The sequence below is a fragment of the Oncorhynchus mykiss genome, chromosome 10 (assembly GCF_013265735.2).
Source record: "Oncorhynchus mykiss isolate Arlee chromosome 10, USDA_OmykA_1.1, whole genome shotgun sequence".
NCBI lineage: Eukaryota > Metazoa > Chordata > Actinopteri > Salmoniformes > Salmonidae > Oncorhynchus > Oncorhynchus mykiss.
The window spans coordinates 70,783,102-70,805,668 of NC_048574.1; the positions used below are offsets into that span (position 1 = coordinate 70,783,102).

General features: G+C 41.4%; 1 protein-coding gene across 4 annotated transcripts in view; it reads left to right on the top strand.

Moving 5' to 3' along the window:
* Positions 1–22,567, top strand: part of LOC110534564 (hydroperoxide isomerase ALOXE3) — an 80,641-nt gene that overhangs the window by 44,278 nt on the left and 13,796 nt on the right. Inside the window, exons 1-7 of one of the 4 annotated variants that reach the window (XM_036933816.1) lie at positions 4,413–4,610; positions 18,883–19,036; positions 19,754–19,961; positions 20,082–20,163; positions 20,281–20,403; positions 21,157–21,257; positions 21,810–21,982. In XM_036933816.1, coding sequence (XP_036789711.1) covers positions 18,890–19,036; positions 19,754–19,961; positions 20,082–20,163; positions 20,281–20,403; positions 21,157–21,257; positions 21,810–21,982 — 834 coding nt within the window. In that variant the 5' untranslated portion in view covers positions 4,413–4,610; positions 18,883–18,889. Of the gene's footprint in view, positions 1–4,412; positions 4,611–14,649; positions 14,721–18,872; positions 19,037–19,753; positions 19,962–20,081; positions 20,164–20,280; positions 20,404–21,156; positions 21,258–21,809; positions 21,983–22,567 lie in introns of those variants that run through there. The other 3 variants (XM_036933814.1, XM_036933813.1, XM_036933815.1) reach the window with 3 other exon arrangements.

Consider the following 22,567-nt stretch of genomic DNA (forward strand, 5'->3'; position numbering starts at 1 on the left):
ACACACACACACACACACACACACCACACACACACACACACACACACACACACACACACACACACACCCATCCAAACAGTAGGCCTACCCTACAATCATGGCCAAAAGTTTTGAGAATGACGCAAATTTACATTTTCACAATGTCTGCTGCCTCAGTTTGTATGATGGCAATTTGCATATACTCCAGAATGTTATGAAGAGTGATGAAAAGTCCCTCTTTGCCATGCAAATTAACTGAATCACCAAAAAACATTTCCACTGCATTTCCTTTTTGCCACAAAAGGACCAGCTGACATCCTGTCAGTGATTCTTTCATTAACACAGGTGTGAGTGTTGATGTGGACAAGGCTGGAGATCACTGTCATGCTGATTGAGTTCAAACAACAGACTGGAAGCTTCAAAAGGAGGGTGGTGCTTGGAATCATTGTTCTTCCTCTGTCAACCACGGTTACCTGAAAAGAAACACATGCCGTCATCATTGCTTTGCACAAAAGTAGCTCGGGGAACAAAACATCGATATTTTGGGTCCATGGCCAGGAAACTACCTAGACCTTAATCCTATTGAGAACTTGTGGTCAATCCTCAAGAGGCGGGTGGACAAACAAAAACCCACAAATTCTGACAAACTCCAAGCATTGATTATGCAAGAATGGGCTGCCATCAGTCAGGCTGTGGCCCAGAAGTGAATTGACAGCATGCCAGGGTGGATTGCAGAGGTCTTGAAAAAGAAGGGTCAACACTGCAAATATTGACTCTTTGCATAAACTTCATGTAATTGTCAATAAAAGCCTTTGACACTTTATGAAATGCTTGTAAATATACTTAAGTATTCCACAGTAACGTCTGACAAAAATATCTAAAGACACTGAGGCAGCAGACTTTGTGAAAAAAAAAATATATATTTGTGTCGTTCTCAAAACTTTTGACCACGACTGCACAGCACTGAGTCACCTTGCTCTAGTCTTTCAATGTCACTGAAGCATATCACCACACACACCCACACACCTCTCAGTGTGTGCTGGCCCTCTGCCAGGTGTTCTGTCAGTCTGTCACAGAGCTGATCACCGCAAATATAGACACAGCCTGGTACTGTGGCACACCACTGTTTGACCTGATCTGCAAACACTGATACACAGTGGGCGATGTCATAATCAACACTATAGTGTTATTGGAGCAGGAATGTCAACATGTAGCCTGTTGTATGTTTGTCTAGAGGGTTCTTTGGATACAGGTGGAGGATTTGTTAGGGATCTACATGGACTGTGTTTGTACACTCGCCTAGTCCTCTTGGTGGGTGGTCCAGGCCCCTGTATTGGACCAATCGCTGTAGGGACAGCTCAGCTACCTTTACAAGAGGCCCGGCTCTTCTGCATTTGTCTCTACCCATGCAGCTCTTCAGTGGATGTCGACGACACGCAGCAGGGCCTGCTATTCAAAACCGTGACGAGAGATGAGATATGACGGCTTGTGGTATTTAAATGTCAGACAATATGTTACAATTACTGAACACATTTCATTGGTTCTTCAGACATGTGTCTTTTACAAGAGCCTCATTAAATATTTACAGGCCACCTACTCGTTCAAATAATGATGATTTACCTCAAAAGACCATGGGGAACCAGGAAACTAATTCAGGTGTTTAACGCATCCCTTGATGTGTAAGGAGTGTCGGACATTTTGTAAAAGAAAGCTCAAACTGCCAATAACCACAGAATTGGCTTTACTGTTGAACTCTGTTGAACTCACTTAAATATTACACATGTAAAGTGTTGGTCCCATGTTTTATGAGCTGAAATAAAAGATCCCAGAAATGTTCCATACTAAAAAGAAACGTATGTCTCGCAAATTCTGTGCACAAATGTGTTTACATCCCTGTTAGTGAGCATTTCTTATTTGCCAAGATAATCCATCCACCTGACAGGTGTGGCATATCAAGAAGATTATTTAATAGCATGGTCATTACACAGATGCACCTTGTGCTGGGGAGAATAAAATACCCATTTAAAATGTGCAGTTTTGTCAGACAACATAATGCCACAGATGTCTCAAGTTTTGAGGGAGCATGCAATTGGAATGCTGAATGCAGGAATGTCCACCAGAGCTGTTGCCAGAGAACTTAATTGTTCATTTCTCTACCATAAACTGCCTCGAATATCATTTTAGAGAATTTGGCAATACGTCTAACCGGCCCCACAACCGCAGACCCCATGTAACCACGCCAACCCAGGACCTCCACATCCGGCCCACCCACTGAGAAGTATTTCTGTCTGTAATGAAGCCCTTTTGTTAGGAAAAAACTATTTCTGATTGACTGTGCCTGGCTCACCAATAGGTCACACATGGTGGCAGCCTGCTTTTCACACTGTGCAACCCCAGATCACAGTAGACCGCAAGACTGCCGTCCAAACCACCTGCAGACATGTCCAACATTTTTCTACATGCTCAATAATGCCCACCCATGAGCCATACACATGCACACCACGTACACACGCATGCGTGTCGCAGCACCCCCACCCCAAAACTATGGTTATAATGCATTGTTTGACATAAGCATGTATGGCCCTCTTCTAACGACTTATTGGTCACCCTAAGTTATTAAGGACATCTGAGATAATCTCAATGTATTACCATCTCATAATGATCCTGACCTCCGGACGGGGAGCTGGTGCAGTGTCCCGCCAACGGCACCCTCCAGAGCTTCAGGGGACGTGTCATCGTGGTCATCGGCCACGCCATGAAGAGCGCCGCTATGGTGAGAGAAAACACACACGCGTTTAGGGATACACAGACATTCATGCATGAACGCAAATGCACACACATTTAACCTTTATTCATGTGTCCCATTGAGACCAATTTCTCTTTTACAAGGGAGCCCTGATTCACAAGTGCATGCATCTGCACACACTCAAACACACGTGTATGCATGTGCACCCTACGCACACACATACACACACACACTGTGTCTGCAGCTAGGACGGTTAACTTGCACAATGAGCAATTTAATGTATTCCACCTAAAAGTTCAACAAGCCAGACTGTTTTGTTTCAATTAGGCTCATATTCCGTTCCTCCACAGACCTCCACTCTAAGTCATATGGAAGTCATGGATTGTTCAATCAGACAGGAGTCCAGTTTGTGTTCTTCTCACTGAAATCAGTTCACCTCGTCTATGCTGCATTCAGCTGTTTCTGGGGCAAAGCTATTTGCTGTCTTCTCAGCATATTTGTGAAATGCATCACCATTTTTCCAAATGAAGCATAAAAGTACGATTTGGTTCTGTTTTTCGCTGTATGAAATAATAATTCATAGTCACATTGCTATAAAAGATATCATTCTTACTGTTATGGGTTTTTGGTATTCATATGTACTGTATTTCTTATAGATCCCAATTGTGTCAAGAATTGGGATAAGAATTTGTTCTTAACTGACTTGCCTAGTGAAATAAAGGTAAAATAAATAAATAAAGGTCTCAGAGTGAGTGACGTCACCGATTCAAACGCTATTAGCGCGTACCACCGCTAACTAGCTAGCCATTTCACATCGGTTACACCTGTGAACCAGATACTTGCCAAACCCCATGTGTTGACTGTGTATCTGTGTATCTGACATTCTGTATAAGAGAGACCAGACCAGTGAGACAGACTGACAGAGATAGTAACAAACAGAGATAGTGACTGACAGGGGGTAGAGTAATCCATTTAGAAGAAATACCACAGTCAGTCTGGGGTATATGTGACGTGTGGCTCAAGGTCAGAGGTGAGACAAACTACCGTGATAAAGTCAACCTACCCATCTACACTGGTGTTTCTGCAAAGACAGAGCCCAGTCTGCACAGGCATCTTCCAGCCTTTGCAGCCAATAGAAAAACAACCTGTCTACGATGACTCTTCAAAGTTACATTTTGTTTTTCATCAAATAAGTTCTAAATTGTTACCTGTCATTTTCCTTCATCGTCTGAATGTTGTGGGCAGAAATTGGAGTTGTGTTATACAGCAAGCAGAGAACAGCAAAGTAGACACATCTCAACAACTCAGACCGCTAAAATTGATGATCCTAACAAGTGGATAAAGCCTCTTCCCACAACGGAATACATATTTTGGCACAACAACGTCTGTTGTGAGACTCTGCCTCACGGTAGCTCTTAGATGTCCCAGTCAATTTGCAGAGCAGGGAGGATAAAGCCCTGTGCTATAGACGGATACACAGGAATATGGCCTTGTTGCTCTAGATGAAGGCCCTACTGATTGGCCCTGTCGCCCTGACACCACTTCCACTGCACTCCTACCTCCTTGCTCCATTTCCTGTCGTCTTATCTTCCCCCACCAGAGCCTACATCCACCTGGATAGTGTGAAATGTTTGTCTTTGTATCCCTCTCTCTTTTTGTCCTTTGCCTCGGCGGTGTATTCATTTGGGATTTAACCATGCATGGATGTTGTGTGTGTCTTAGTCACAGACTTACCGTTGGCTTTGAGCAGAGTGATTACGGCACGGTTACTGGTTTCTCGGGCATCACGACAGGATGAAAGAGAGGGAGCTTTGGACTGTCCTTCTGTTTGGATCCTCGCTTAAACGCTTCCTTAGAATGTGTGTGCTGCTGCAGTCTCGTTGTTGTGAGTTTCCCTCCCTTCCTCAATATTTTTTTAACTTATCCTCTCTCGACACGTCTGTCTGTCTGTCTGTCTGTCTGTCTGTCTCTTTCTCTCTCTCTCTGTCTCTCTGTCTCTCTCTCTCTCTCTTTCTCTCTCTGTCTCTCTGTCTCTCTCTCTCTCTCTGTCTCTCTCTCTCTCTCTCTCTCTCTCTCTCTCTCTCTGTCTCTCTCTCTCTCTCTCTGTCTCTCTCTCTCTCTCTCTCTCTGTCTCTCTCTCGCTCTCTCTCTCTCAATTCAATTCCATTTGCTTTATTGGCTTGACGTAACAATGTACATATTGCCAAAGCTTACTTTGGAGATTTACAATATTAACATAATTCAATATTTAAAAATAAATATTGTTAACGGGACAACAGTAACAACAATAATCAACGGTCAAATTAACCATATGTTGAACAATAACAATAAGCATAGTGGACATTTGCAGGTTGGTTGGTCTGTCAGACACTGTCCCTCATCTTATGGCAGGCAGCAATGTAGTGTGCTGCCAACCCACAGCTCGCTGCGTCATCCCCCAACATGATGGGCAGCCTATTCTCATCAGAGAGGGTTTCAAATTTGGGGAAATGACACACTCTCTCTAATTGTTTTATATTTTTTTTAACATTTCGACAGGAAATGCAGCTCTGTCTCAGGTTCTGCTGTGGTGCAGTGGTTGCACAGCCTTTCCTCTGCAGGGAGCCAGGTTTTCCTGTGTCTACCCATCTCAATATCAAGGCTGTGCTCACTGAGCCTGTACTTTGTCGAGGTTTTTCTAAGGTTTTGATCAGTAACCATGGTCAAGTAGTTAGCCACGGTGTACTGTCGATTTAGGACCAGATAGCACTGCATTTTCCTTTGTGCTTGTGTTTCCCAATAAGCAATGTAGTTTTGACTGTGTTGTACTTTGGTTTATTCTGATTGATTGGATGTTCTGGTCCTGAGGCTTCAGTGTGTTAGTAGAACAGGACCCGCTGGATGAGGGGACTCTTTCCTTTGCTCAGCTCTTGGCATTGCAGGGCTTGGTAATGACATGAGAGGGGGTATTTTAGATGTTTACAAAACTTATTTGCTGTTTTTATTTGTTTTATTTGTTTTATTATTAGTGGATATTGGCCTCTCAATTCTCTCTACCATCTCTCTCTATCTACCATCTATCTCTCTCTCTCTCTCCCTACCATCTGTCTCTTTCTCTCTCCATACCATCTCTGTCTCTCTCTTTCTCTCGCCATACCATCTCTGTCTCTCTCGCTTTCTCTCTCCATACCATCTCTGTCTCTCTCTCTTTCTCTCTCCATACCATCTGTCTCTCTCTCTTTCTCTCTCCCTACCACCTCTGTCTTTCTCTCATTCTCTCTCCCTACCATCTCTGTCTCTCTCACAGTCACTTTTCCTCCCTCTCTCAATCTCTCTCTGGCTGCTGTAGTTTTTCTTAATGAATGGACTGTTTGCTTGCCCTTTCCATCCCCAATAATCTGCCCTGAGGCTGGATGGAAGATCTTTTCTCATTTGGAGATTTCAGCTGAAGTCTGCGACAGTCTAGTTTGAGGATATTTAAGAAATTCATTCAGTGTGTGCGTGCTTTTGTGGGTTCATACTGTGTGTGTGACGTCCCCACAAGAATAGTAAACAAACAAAAATGTTGACTAACTGGGGACATTTTGTTAGTTCCCATAACGTCAAATGCTATTTCTATGGGATTTAGGGTTAAGGTTAGAATTAGTGTTAGGGTTAGAATTATGTTTAGGGATAGGAGCTAGGGTTAGTTTTAGGGTTAGGGTTAGAATTATGTTTAGGGTTAGGAGCTAGGGTTAGTTTTAGGGTTAGGGTTATAATTATGTTTAGGGTTAGGAGCTAGGGTTAGTTTTAGGGTTAGGAGCTAGGGTTAGGTTTTTGGGTTAGGGTAAGAGTTAGAGTTAGGGTTTATGGAAATAGGATTTTGAATGGGACTGAATGTTTTGTCCCCACAAGATTTAGTGGTGAGGGAATTAAAGCACCTGTGATTCATTCTGGTCGAGAAGATAGGAGATGTAGCCGTGAGAAATGTGTTTTGACCTGGCAGGCAAACGTGGGATGTGTGTGTGTGTGTGTGTGTGTGTGTGTGTGTGTGTGTGTGTGTGTGTGTGTGTGTGTGTGTGTGTGTGTGTGTGTATGTGTGTGTGTGTGTGTGTGTGTGTGTGTGTGTGTGTGTGTGTGAAATGCTGTTTGTACTCTAATGCATTAGTGATGAATGTTTGTTTACTGCCTAGTGTGCCTTCTCTGAATTCAAAATGGCACCATATTCCCATAGGGCTCTGGTCAAAAGAAGTGTGCCGTGGTATGTAGGGAATGGGTTCCATTTGGGATGCACCCTATACATGGCTCAGTGAGACTGGAGATGTATAACACATATCTAGGTCTTTAGTCGTATACTATATCGTTTATGTCTGATAGATATTTTTATTTATTTACCGTCTATTTACAATCGGAACATGCATGAAAACATGACTGTAAATATAACAGTTTATATATACAGAGACACAAGCCTGCATACATTGTTACCTAGCCTCAGGAGTGAAGAACACAGAAATACGATATTCCACCCATAGAGACATGTCATAATAGAGATGTTTATACCACAGCATTGTTGAATACTCGTTTCCGATTGGCTAGAAGGGTATTCAGGAACTGTCTTTGATGTCTCAGTTACACAGAATGCCAGCTGGTCCAGTTGGTCTGAAATGGCACCCTGTATAGTGCACAGAAACCTCTAAACAATAGAACTGTCTCATATGTCCACATCTTCTCATATTTTATCCACATATTGGAATAAGTATAGGCTTTTTAAGCAATTGTAAAGAAAGGTTGTTATTGCGCAGCGTGTTTTTGCTCCGTCCCTGTCCAATTGATACAGGGTCAGGGGCTGTTTCTAAATGTTAACGCCATCCTCGGGCCTCTGTGACGTCAAGGCCAGACATTAATGTATCTTTCGTTATTTACCAAGCAGTGCACTTCCCTGAACCAATTCCAGTGTTTTGGCTGTAATGTTATACTCCAAGGCGTGATGTTTGGTTACTACTTCACCTTGCTTGTTAGTCTGAGCCGTGTTTGTTCTTCTCTCAGCCACTGATCAACGCTAGCAAACAAATTCAACTTGCTAATGCGAGCACCATAGTAGAATCATCTGTGTTATTTGAAAGAATTTGGAGGTTGTCCTCGAGCTACACTAGATACTGTACCTACTGTAGCCAACTGGACGAGACTGGATGTGTTGCAGACCACCTAACCTACAGTAAGCAGAGTCTGGGAACAACTTAATTTGCCAGATGTTTTATTTTTATTTTTATTTCATCTTTATTTAACCAGGTAGGCTAGTTGAGAACAGGTTCTCATTTACAACTGCGACCTGGCCAAGATAAAGCAAAGCAGTGCGACACAAACAACAACACAGAGTTACACATGGAATAAACAAACATACAGTCAATAATACAATAGAAAAAGTCTATATATAGTGTGTGCAAATGAGGTAGGATAAGGGAGGTAAGGCAATAAATAGAATATAGTGGCGAAATAATTACAATATAGAAATTACACTGGAGTGATAGATGTGCAGAAGACGAGTGTGCAAGTAGAGATACTGAGGTGCAAAATAAATAAATAAATAAATAACAGTATGGGGATGAGGTAGTTGGGTGGGCTATTTACAGATGGGCTATGTACAGGTGCAGTGATCTGTGAGCTGCTCTGACAGATGGTGCTTAAAGCTAGTGAGGGACATATGAGTCTCCAGCTTCAGTGATTTTTGCAGTTCATTCCAGTCATTGGCAGCAGAGAACTGGAAGGAAAGGCGGCCGAAGGAGGAATTGGCTTTGGGGGTGACCAGTAAAATATACCTGCTGGAGTGCATGCTACGGGTGGGTGCTGCTATGGTGACCAGTGAGCTGAGGTAAGGCGGGGCTTTTCCTAGAAAATACTTATAGATGACCTGGAGCCAGTTGATTGGCGACGAATATGAAGCGAGGGCCAACCAACGAGAGCATACAGGTCGCAGTGGTGGGTAGTATATGGGGCTTTGGTGACAAAACGTATGGCACTGTGATAGACTGCATCCAATTTGCTGAGTAGAGTGTTTGGAGGCTATTTTGTTAATGACGATGCCGAAGTCGAGGATCGGTAGGATAGTCAGTTTTACGAGGATATGTTTGGCAGCATGAGTGAAGGATGCTTTGTTGTGAAATAGGAAGCCGATTCTAGATTTAATTTTGGATTGGAGATGCTTAATGTGAGTCTGGAAGGAGAGTTAACAGTCTAACCAGACACCTAGGTATTTGTAGTTGTCCACATATTGTAAGTCAGAACCGTCCAGAGTAGTGATGCTAGTCGGGCGGGAAGGTGTGGGCAGCGATCGGTTGAAGAGCATGCATTTAGGTTTACTTGCATCTAAGAGCAGTTGGAGGCCACGGAAGGAGAGTTGTGTGGCTTTGAAGCTCATCTGGAGGTTAATTAACACAGTGTCCAAAGAAGGGCCAGAAGTATACAGAATGGCTGTGTAGAGGTGGATCAGAGAAGCACCAGCAGCAAGAGCGACATCATTGATGTGTACAGAGAAAAGAGTCGGCCCGAGGTTTGAACCCTGTGGCACCTCCATAGAGACTGCCAGAGGTCCAGACAACAGGCCCTCCGATTTGACACACTGAATTCTGTCTGAGAAGTAGTTGGTGATCCAGGTGAGGCCTTCATTTGAGAATCCAAGGCTGTTGAGTCTGCCAATAAGAATGTGGTGATTGACAGAGTCGAAAGCCTTCGCCAGGCCGATAAATACAGCTGTACAGTATTGTCTCTTATCGATGGCAGTAATGATATCGTTTAGGACCTTGAGCGTGGCTGAGGTGCACCCATGACCAGCTCGAATCCAGATTGCAAATCGAAGAAGGTATGGTGGGATTCGAAATGGTTGGTGATCTGTTTGTTAACTTGACTTTCGAAGACCTTAGAAAGGCAGGGTCGGATAGATATAGGTCTGTAGCAGTTTGGGTCTAGAGTGTCTCACCAATTGAAGAGGGGGATGACCGTGGCAGCTTTGCAATCTTTGGGGCTCTCAGATGATACGAAAGAGAGGTTGAACAGGCTAATAATAGGGGTTGCAACAATTTTGGCGGTTAATTTTAGAAAGAGTGTCCAGATTTTCTAGCCCGGCTAATTTGTAGGGTCCAGATTTTGCAGCTCTTTCAGAACATCAGCTGTCTGGATTTGGGTGAAGGAGAAATTGGGGAGGTTTGGGAAAGTTGCTGTGGGGGGGTGCAGGGCTGTTGACCGGGGTAGGTGTAGCCAGGTGGAAAGCATGGCCAGCTGTAGAAAAATGCTCATTGAAATTCTCAATTATCGCAGATTTGTCAGTGGTGACAGTGTTTCCTAGCCTCAGTGCAGTGGGCAGCTGGGAAGAGGTGCTCTTATTCTCCATGGACTTTACAGTGTCCCAGAACTTTTTGGAGTTTGTGCTACAGGATGCAAATTTCTGCTTGAAAAAGCTAGCCTTTGCGTTCCTAACTACCTGTGTATATTGGATCCTAACTTCCCTGAAAAGTTGCATATCGCAGGGGCTATTCGATGCTAATGCAGTACGCTACAGGATATTTTTGTGCTGGTTAAGGGCAGTCAGGTCTGGAGTGAAGCAAGGGCTATATCTGTTCCTGGTTTAAATTTTTTTTGAATGGGGCATGCTTATATAAGATGGTGAGGAATGCACTTTTAAAGAATAACCAGGCATTCTCTACTGGCGGAATGAGGTCAATATCCTTCCAGGATACCCGGGCCAGGTCGATTAGAAAGGCCAGCTCACTGAAGTGTTTTAGGGAGCGTTTGACAGTGATGAGGGGTGGTCGTTTGACCACAGACCCATTACGGACGCAGGCAATGAGGTGGTGATCGCTGAGATCCTGGTTGAAGACAGCAGAGGTGTATTTGGAGGGCAGGTTGGTTAGGATGATATCTATGAGGGTGCCCATGTTTATGGCTTTGGTGTTGTGCCTGGTAGGTTCATTGACAATTTGGGTGAGGTTGAGGGCATCAAGCTTAGATTGTGGAATGGCCGGGGTGTTAAGCATGTCCCAGTTTAGGTCACCTAACAGCACGAGCTCTGAAGATAGACGGGGGCAATCAATTCACATGTGGTGTCCAGGTCACAGCTGGGGGGAGATGGTGGTCTATAGCAAGAGGCAACGGTGAGAGACTTGTTTCTGGAAAGGTGGATTTTTAAAAGTAGAAGCTCAGATTGTTTGGGCACAGACCTGGATAGTAGGACAGAACTCTGCAGGCTATCTCTGCAGTAGATTGCAACTCCACCCCCTTTGGCAGTTCTATCTTGTCGGAAAATATTATAGTTAGGGATGGAAATTTCAGGGTGTTTGGTGGTATTCCTAAGCCAGGATTCAGACATGGTGTGCTAAGGCAGTGCTAAGGCAAACAAACTTAGGGTTTGGGCTTCTAATGTTAACATGCATGAAACCAAGAAGTCAACAAATAAGAGCGCCTGGGGAATGGGAGTGGAGCTAGGCACTGCAGGGCGTGGATCAACCTCTACATCACCAGAGGAACAGAGGAGGAGTCGGATAAGCGTACGGCTAAAGGCTAGAAGAACTGGTCGTCTTCGGAACATAGAGTAAAAGGAGCATGTTTCTGGGCACGGTAGAATAGATTTAAGTGATAATGTACAGACAAAGATAACGTAGGATGCGAATACAGGGGTAAACCTATGCATTGAGTGACGGTGAGAGAGATATTGCCTCTAGAAACATTATTTAAACCAGGTGAGGTCACTGCATGTGTGGGAGGTAAAACTAAAGGGTTAACTAAGGCGTGTTGAGCAGGGCTAGAGGCTCTACAGTGAAATAAGGCAATAATTACTAACCAAAACAGCAATGGACAAGGCATATTGACATTAGGGAGAGGCATGCATAGCAGAGTGATCATAGGGGTCCAGTGACTGGCTCGGCGGGCCGGAGACACGGCGATTCAGGCAGCTAGCGGGCCGGGGCTAGCAGAAGTACCTTAGAGGGACGTCGTGACGGAAGAAGTCTGTTGTAGCCCCCTCGTGCTATTACGTCTACAGACCAGTCATCATGGATCAGCAGGGCTCCGTGTGGTAAAAGGGTCCAGGTCAATTAGAAAAATAGGTATAGAGGCCAAAGGATTTGTCCGATGGGCCTCTTAAGCTAACAGTCCGATATGCTCTAGACAGCTAGCGGGCCGCGATGGGCATTCAGGGGACGTCGTGACGGAGGAGCCAGTTGAAAAACCGTTGGTAGTCCAGTCGTGATGGGTCGGCGGGGGTCCAGACCAATTGACAAAATAGGTATTGTAGCCCAAGGAGCGGCTGATGGACCTCTTCGGCTAGCCGGGAGATGGGCCTAGCAAAGGCTAGCTCCAGGCTAATTGGTTCTTACTTCGGGACAGAGACGTCAGCCAGGAGTGGCCACTCGGATAGCAGCTAGCTAGCTGCGATGATCCAGAGGAAAAAGTTCAGAGCTTGTGGTAGGAATCCGGATATATGGAGAAAAATAAGTCAGATTTGCTCTGGTTTGAGTCGCGCTGTGCAGACTGGCAAGAGTTGTCCGGGCTAAAGATAGCTGATGACCGCTAGCATTGGCTAGCTGACTACTAGCTAGTAGCTAGTTAGCTGGCTAGCTTCTGCTGGGGTTTCCGGTTCAAAAGTAAAGAAAATATCAGATCCATACCACATTGGGTGAGGCGGATTGCAGGAGAGTATGTTGAAGTTGAGGTTAAGAAAAATAAAAATAAATATATGAGAAGAAAAAATACATAAAAAGATATATACAGACAAGACGAGGACAAAAGACATCTGACTGCTACGCCATCTTGGATACTATGTGATGCCATAGATGTGGTATTACAGCATATTTTCAACGCTGTGTTGCTCTTTGTTATGTTGAAGAAACAAGTTTCTCCCTTACCTACATCAGGGCATGTATCAGATGGTACCTAGATAAGAACCTGTATCAGATGGTACCTAGATAAGAACCTGTATCAGATGATACGTAGATAAGAACCTGTATCAGATGATACGTACAGTAGATAAGAACCTGTATCAGATGATACCTAGATAAGAACCTGTATCAGATGATACCTAGATAAGAACCTGTATCAGATGATACCTAGATAAGAACCTGTATCAGATGATACCTAGATAAAAACCTGTATCAGATGATACCTAGATAAGAACCTGTATCAGATGATACCTAGATAAGAACCTGTATCAGATCAAATCAAACTTTATTTGTCACATGCACTGAATACAACAAGTGTAGACTTTACCGTGAAATGCTCACTTACAAGCCCTTAACCAACAGTGCAGTTCAAGAAGAGATACGAAAATATTTACCAAGTAGACTAAAATAAAAAGTAATAATAAAAGTAACACAATAAGAATAACAATAACGATACCTACATAAGGACCTGTATCAGACGATACCTACATCAGGGCCTGTATCAGATGATGCCTACATCAGGGCCTGTATCAGATGATGCCTACATCAGGGCCTGTATCAGATGATACCTACATAAGGACCTGTATCATATTATACCTAGATCAGGGCCAGCATCAGATGATACCTAGAACAGGGCCTGTATCAGATGATACCTAGATCAGGGCCTGTATCAGATGATACCTACATCAGGGCCTGTATCAGATGATACCTAGATCAGGGCCAGTATCAGATGCACATTGCAGAAACTAGACAACTTCATGTTCTCTAAGTACGCAGAGATGGAATTATGTAGGCATAGCTGACAACTGTTGTTCTGATTAAAAAACAATAAAACTGGCCTTTAGACTAGTTGTGTATCTGGAGCATCAGCATTTGTGGTTCGATTACAGGCTCAAAATGGCCAGAAACAAAGACCTTTCTTCTATTCTTGTTCTGAGAAATGAAGGCTATTCCATGTGAGAAATTTCCAAGAAACTGAAGATCTCATACAACGCTGTGTACTACTCCCTTCACAGAACAACACAAACTGGCTCTAACCAGAATAGACATGCATAGTGTTGAGTCATCCGCATACATAGACACAGTGGCCTTACTCAAAGCCAGTGGCATGTTGTAAGTAAAGATTGAAAAAAGCAAGGGGCTTAAACAGCTACCCTGGGAAATTCCTGTTTTTAACTGGAATATTTTTGATAGGCTTCCATTAAAGAACACCCTCTGTGTTCTGTTAGACAAGTAACTCTTTATCCACATTATAGAAGGGGGTGTAAAGCCATAACATCAGTTTTTCCAGCAGCATACTATGCTCAATAATGTTTAAAGCTGCACTGAACTCTAACAAGACAGCCCGCACAATCATTTTATTATAAATGTCTCTCAGCCAATCATCAATTATTTATGTAAGTGCTGTGCTTGTTGAGAGTTCTCTATATGCATGCAGGAAGTCTGTTGTCAATTTGTTTATTGTGACATAGCATTGTATCTGGTAAAACACAATTTTTTACAGAAGTTTACTAAGGGTTGGTAGCAGGCTGATTGGTCGGTTATTTGAGCTAATAAGGGGGGATTTAGTATTCTTGGGTAGCGGAATGATTTTAGCTTCCCTCCAGGTTTGAGGGCACACACTTTCAAGTAGTTTGAAGATGTGGCAAATAGGAGTGGCAACATCGTCCGCTATTATCCTCAGTAATTTTCCATCCATATTGTCAGACCCCGGTGGCTTGTGAAAGACTTGTGAAATCCTGTTTTGATATCTTGCAGACCACCTAAACAGAGTCTGTGACAACAATTCAATTTCCCACATGTAACTTGCATTGCAGTGCTGAGCAAACATTACAACACCCTTTTAACCACGGCTCAACCTTTACAAGCAGATTCAACACTTCTGCTGTGTATTTACAATAGGTGATTGGTTAACGCTTCGCTATCAACAGTGGCAGAATTTATCATGCAGGATGAGCAAAGTCAATGGAGGGAAGTAACACCCAGATGTGTACATTTGGTTCTACACACACCTCCAGCCAGGTATAAAACAAGCAGTATGGAAGGTGATCATTACATGCATGTTAAGGCACAGTTAACAGGGTACTTACTACAAACTATCAACCAATCAGGTAAGGGAACTCTGAATGTTTTATTTTTGATAATATGGGAGACATTTTCATCAAGCAAAAGAGCACAGATGTGTGCAGAAAATACAGTTAAACTTGATGTGCAGCGTGATTTCATGTTTTGTTTTCTTCAACTATGTGTAGAATGAGGAGGCTATTATTTAACCAGAGATCAGTGTACTGAGCCATGAATGCAATGCACACAATGCAATGGGTATTTTGGATAATATGCACACAATGCAATGGGTATTTTGGATAATATGCACACAATGCAATGGGTATTTTGGATAATATGCACACAATGCAATGGGTATTTTGGATAATATGCACACAATGCAATGGGTATTTTGGATAATATGCACACAATGCAATGGGTATTTTGGATAATATGCACACAATGCAATGTGTATTTTGGATAATATGCACACAATACAATGGGTATTTTGGATAATATGCACACAATGCAATGGGTATTTTGGATAATATGCACACAATGCAATGTGTATTTTGGATAATATGCACACAATACAATGGGTATTTTGGATAATATGCACACAATGCAATGGGTATTTTGGATAATATGCACACAATGTAATGGGTATTTTGGATAATATGCACACAATGCAATTGGTATTTTGGATAATATGCACACAATGCAATGGGTATTTTGGATAATATGCACACAATACAATGGGTATTTTGGATAATATGCACACAATGCAATGGGTATTTTGGATAATATGCACACAATGCAATGTGTATTTTGGATAATATGCACACAATGCAATGGGTATTTTGGATAATATGCACACAATGCAATGGGTATTTTGGATAATATGCACACAATGCAATGTGTATTTTGGATAATATGCACACAATGCAATGGGTATTTTGGATAATATGCACACAATGCAATGGGTATTTTGGATAATATGCACACAATGCAATGGGTATTTTGGATAATATGCACACAATGCAATGGGTATTTTGGATAATATGCACACAATGCAATGGGTATTTTGGATAATATGCACACAATGCAATGGGTATTTTGGATAATATGCACACAATGCAATGGGTATTTTGGATAATATGCACACAATGCAATTGGTATTTTGGATAATATGCACACAATGCAATGGGTATTTTGGATAATATGCACACAATACAATGGGTATTTTGGATAATATGCACACAATGCAATGGGTATTTTGGATAATATGCACACAATGCAATGTGTATTTTGGATAATATGCACACAATGCAATGGGTATTTTGGATAATATGCACACAATGCAATGGGTATTTTGGATAATATGCACACAATGCAATGTGTATTTTGGATAATATGCACACAATGCAATGGGTATTTTGGATAATATGCACACAATGCAATGGGTATTTTGGATAATATGCACACAATGCAATGGGTATTTTGGATAATATGCACACAATGCAATGTGTATTTTGGATAATATGCACACAATGCAATGGGTATTTTGGATAATATGCACACAATGCAATGGGTATTTTGGATAATATGCACACAATGCAATGGGTATTTTGGATAATATGCACACAATGCAATGGGTATTTTGGATAATATGCACACAATGCAATGGGTATTTTGGATAATATGCACACAATGCAATGGGTATTTTGGATAATATGCACACAATGCAATGGGTATTTTGGATAATATGCACACAATGCAATGTGTATTTTGGATAATATGCACACAATGCAATGGGTATTTTGGATAATATGCACACAATGCAATGGGTATTTTGGATAATATGCACACAATTCAATGGGTATTTTGGATAATATGCACACAATGCAATGGGTATTTTGGATAATATGCACACAATGCAATGGGTATTTTGGATAATATGCACACAATGCAATGGGTATTTTGGATAATATGCACACAATGCAATGGGTATTTTGGATAATATGCACACAATGCAATGTGTATTTTCGATAATATGCACACAATGCAATGGGTATTTTGGATAATATGCACACAATGCAATGGGTATTTTGGATAATATGCACACAATGCAATGGGTATTTTGGATAATATGCACACAATGCAATGGGTATTTTGGATAATATGCACACAATGCAATGGGTATTTTGGATAATATGCACACAATGCAATGTGTATTTTGGATAATATGCACACAATGCAATGGGTATTTTGGATAATATGCGCACAATGCAATGGGTATTTTGGATAATATGCACACAATGCAATGGGTATTTTGGATAATATGCACACAATGCAATGTGTATTTTGGATAATATGCACACAATGCAATGGGTATTTTGGATAATATGCACACAATGCAATGTGTATTTTGGATAATATGCACACAATACAATGGGTATTTTGGATAATATGCACACAATGCAATGGGTATTTTGGATAATATGCACACAATGTAATGGGTATTTTGGATAATATGCACACAATGCAATTGGTATTTTGGATAATATGCACACGATGCAATGGGTATTTTGGATAATATGCACACAATACAATGGGTATTTTGGATAATATGCACACAATGCAATGGGTATTTTGGATAATATGCACACAATGCAATGGGTATTTTGGATAATATGCACACAATGCAATGTGTATTTTGGATAATATGCACACAATGCAATGGGTATTTTGGATAATATGCACACAATGCAATGGGTATTTTGGATAATATGCACACAATGCAATGGGTATTTTGGATAATATGCACACAATGCAATGGGTATTTTGGATAATATGCACACAATGCAATGTGTATTTTGGATAATATGCACACAATGCAATGGGTATTTTGGATAATATGCACACAATGCAATGGGTATTTTGGATAATATGCACACAATGCAATGGGTATTTTGGATAATATGCACACAATGCAATGGGTATTTTGGATAATATGCACATAATGCAATGGGTATTTTGGATAATATGCACACAATGCAATGGGTATTTTGGATAATATGCACACAATGCAATGTGTATTTTGGATAATATGCACACAATGCAATGGGTATTTTGGATAATATGCACACAATGCAATGTGTATTTTGGATAATATGCACACAATGCAATGGGTATTTTGGATAATATGCACACAATGCAATGTGTATTTTGGATAATATGCACACAATACAATGGGTATTTTGGATAATATGCACACAATGCAATGGGTATTTTGGATAATATGCACACAATGCAATGGGTATTTTGGATAATATGCACACAATGCAATGGGTATTTTGGATAATATGCACACAATGCAATGGGTATTTTGGATAATATGCACACAATGCAATGGGTATTTTGGATAATATGCACACAATGCAATGGGTATTTTGGATAATATGCACACAATGCAATGTGTATTTTGGATAATATGCACACAATGCAATGGGTATTTTGGATAATATGCACACAATGCAATGGGTATTTTGGATAATATGCACACAATGCAATGTGTATTTTGGATAATATGCACACAATGCAATGGGTATTTTGGATAATATGCACACAATGCAATGGGTATTTTGGATAATATGCACACAATGCAATGGGTATTTTGGATAATATGCACACAATGCAATGGGTATTTTGGATAATATGCACACAATGCAATGGGTATTTTGGATAATATGCACACAATGCAATGGGTATTTTGGATAATATGCACACAATGCAATGGGTATTTTGGATAATATGCACACAATGCAATGGGTATTTTGGATAATATGCACACAATGCAATGGGTATTTTGGATAATATGCACACAATGCAATGGGTATTTTGGATAATATGCACACAATGCAATGGGTATTTTGGATAATATGCACATTGAATAAGCATATAACTCCTGTCTATTGTTCATTTGCTCACTGTCATTTGCTTGTGCAAAATGTCCCCCTACATGCTGTGTGTATGCAATAACTGTGGCTTTGCAAGTTTGTTATCCTAGCAAGAATACCCTCAAAAAAATATTTTGTTATTAAAATGGATGAATGGATATCATGCAAGTCTTAATATTTGCAGAAATGTTTGCACTGTCTACATTGAATGAACTGTTGTTTGCTGTGCAGTCTCAGTGTGTGCAGATAAGCCTATCGTAGTGTTTTTCAGAGTCAAAATGCCAAAATACAAGGTGACTGTGTACACACACAACATCGCAACTGGCACCACGATGAACAACATCTTCATCAAGCTGGTTGGCGAAAAAGGAGAGAGTAAGCGCACGTGGCTCACTAGCTTGAAGGGACTCTTCTATCAAGACACAGTAAGTCAGTGCTCCTATCAGTACTAAGAGATATTTATCTTTAAATCTAGAATCATTAATTGAAACAATAACAAAGAGGCACCCCGCCTCTGTTTTGGTAAAAAGCTGAGGGATGGGCTTGTAGAAATGTCACCATTCTCAAAATCATAGAAAAATGTGTACTTTTAACCATGTTTTGTGGCTATAGCTTAGTGTTTGTTCACATTTACAATGTTTACAAACATTGGTGTAAAACAAGCTTATATTTTGGGTTCTGATTGGGTAAGACAGTTGAACTAAGCAATTATAAATTACATTCTTCAAGAATCTATGGGTATATATAATTAAAAATTATAATAATGGATGTAGCAACAAATGATTCTAGCTTCAATAAGACTTACCATTTGCATTTTTCAAATACTGTACTCAAAACACACCCAAAAGAACCCAATATGTTCATTAACATATAGTGTATATGACATGAAGACTTTGTTGCCTGTATGTTGGACACTTAAGTAATAATACTGGTAGTACAGGATTAGTTATATTTGCCTTTGTTACTTGCTTTCTCACACAGTCCAGATTCCGCTCTCTCTCGCTCTCTCTCTCTCATCTTCTCTCTCTGCCCTTCCCTTTATCTCTCTCTCACTCACTCCCTCCCTCCATCCATCTCATTCTCTCATTCCCTCCATCTATCTCTCACTTCCTCCATCTCTCTCTCCCCTGCTCTCTCTGCAGGGGTCTCGTGAATTCGACGTGGTGTGCCCCTTTTCACTCGGCAAGCTGGTGCTGATAGAGCTGGACAAACAGCCCCTCCCACTCTTCCCCCTGGATGCCTGGTTCCCATCCAAGGTTGTCGTGACGACGCCAGAGAGAGGCACATGCCAGTTCCCTATCTACTGTTGGATTCTGGACAAGGAGGTGCACCTGTTCAGAGAGGGCACAGGTCAGCACGGTGTGACGTTATGAAACAACATCACATGCAAACATGTTAGAATGAGTAATGCATGGGGAAAAAATTTATACTTGCAGCCATTGTGATTTATTTTATTTTTTTATTTTTCAGCTAAAAGGCTCTGTGATGAAACTAATCATCTTGCCAGGTACAGCAGGGAACTGGAGATGAAGACGAGAACTGAGCTGTACTGGTAGGTGCTGTGGTCTTTCGTCCTAGCTGCCCAGTCTGTCCATTATATCTGACCAACCTCCATATATTTCCTGCTCCTCCTCTTTCTCCTGCTCCTCCTGCTCCTCCTCCTACTCAGCTGGGATACCTACAAGGAGGGTTTCCCCGGCAGCATGAAGGCAGACAACCCTCTGGATCTTCCCAGCGAGATCCAATTCTCTTTCACCAAGGCCACCCAGTTCCTCTTCACCGCCGCCACCGGGTGAGTTCCTCACCTAAGCCAAATGTATACCCGACTTGAGTACACAACACGAGAATGCAATGTGCTACTCATAATGGCTTCCCTATGTGGTTATGTGGTAAGTTACAGAATGACGAATCGGCGTGCTCAACTCGAAGGTCTGTAGTAACTAAAAGTTGTTGGGTGCCGGGTTCAAAAGGCATGCACTGGGGGGGGAACCCCAAAACCCTCATTCATTAAAATATTCTCTACATTTTAATGTATTATTAGGCACTAGAAGTTGTGAAAAATAGTAGAATAATGTATGTGAATAATGAATGTAAATTATGATTGTGAAAAAAGATACTACAATGTTTCATCAATTATAACTATGTGTGAATGCCTTATTTTTCTCCAAACGCTGATGAAGGCTATCGCCCAAATGTGTCTGATTGCTCTGCCCTCTCCTGCTGATAATTACATTAAAACTTGAGAATAGTTCAGTGCGGATTTGAGCTTTTTTCCTTTGTCCAGTACGTGGTGAGTTTAACATTTTGGGTTGTACACACTTGCATATTTTTACGACTATGCAGGACAGCCATTTTTGCGTAGCTAATTGCGTTGCATACGTCGGGCATAATTCATCCTCTAAGGACAGTTCAAATAGTACTTCCTGCAGCCGATCATTAATACTCTTCTAAAGTATTCCATTCATTTATATTGTTGAGTTGTACATTTGCTTTGTGAAACTCTATTGGCTCAGCTTGACATAGTTCATTGTCTCCCATTCTGTAGGATCACTGAGCTGAAACTAATGGGGTATTCTGACAGCAAGAAGAGCTGGAAAAACATTGATGAAATCAGCAATGTCTGCCTCAATAGAACTGTCATCTCAGGTGAGTGCATTTCATAGCTGCTTTTGCAATATTAACTCCAGGGGCCTGTTTATTAGGTGTTAAATGTTTTGAAACAAAGAGAAAGGGGAAGTAATACTACTTGAATATGTCCAATAAAAATATACATTCAGTACCAGTCAAAAGATTGGACACACCTACCCATTCAAGTTTTTTTTCTTCATTTTCACTATTTTCTACATTTGAGAATAATAGTGAAGACGTTAAAACTATGAAATAACACATATGGAATCATGTAGTAACCAAAAAAGTGTTAAACAAATATTTTATATTTGAGATTCTTCAAAGTAGCAACCCTTTGGCTTGATGACAGCTTTGCACACTCTTGGCATTCTCTCGACCAGCTTCAAACTTTTGACTGGTACTCTATATACTGAAAACGACCCTGGTTTACTAGGCATCATCTGGAAGAAAACAGACTGAAACAGGGAGGGAATACCTGTCCAATAAGAAACGATTGATTTTATTTTCTGTTGCAAAAGGTTTTACTACGGTGTGCACTAATTAATACGACCCAGAATTTCCTCCTTCCAGACTACGCACAGGAGCACTGGAAGGAAGACGAGTTTTTCGGGTACCAGTATCTGAACGGCTGCAACCCCATGTTGATCCGTCGCTGCTCGGAGTTGCCGGCAAATTTCCCCGTCACAGGAGACATGGTCAAGCCCTCTCTTCGTGGATCGTCCAGCCTCCTAAAGGAATTGCAGGTACTGTACAGTATGTCAAAATGGGACTCTTTGTTAAAAGTTGCCTAAATTATTGCAGTACCACTTCTACCAAGGGTGGCGCTGGACTAGGGGCAGTCCTCTTGGACCAAGGTGAATATCTTAGATATTCACAATTATCAATGGAAGTCAATGGAGATCCTTTTGTTGGATGTCTAGACGTCCACTTTCTTGGACCATCAGAAGCATGTACCAGATTCCTTTTTGGACCTACAGATGACTTTTGTGGAGGTCCATCCAGTACGTTTCTCAATAGCTAGGTTTCCATCCAATTGGCGATAGATTTTCATGCAAATATTCTCAATTCCGCATAAAAAAATGTGCACATTTCCCCACGATAGATGTTTCCATCAAATTGACCTGTTGCGGAAAAAAGTCTGTGTGATGACGTAGTGTACATAAAAATAACCTTTATGGTTCTCATGTACCCAAACATAAAAATACCCTTTATGGTTCCCATGTACCCAAACATAAAAATAAAATAAAAACTCTGGTTGCTTTGTCACAATTATTTTTCTGTTAAATAGCGAATGTGCCCACTCTGGTCTTGGCTTGTGCACTCTAGCC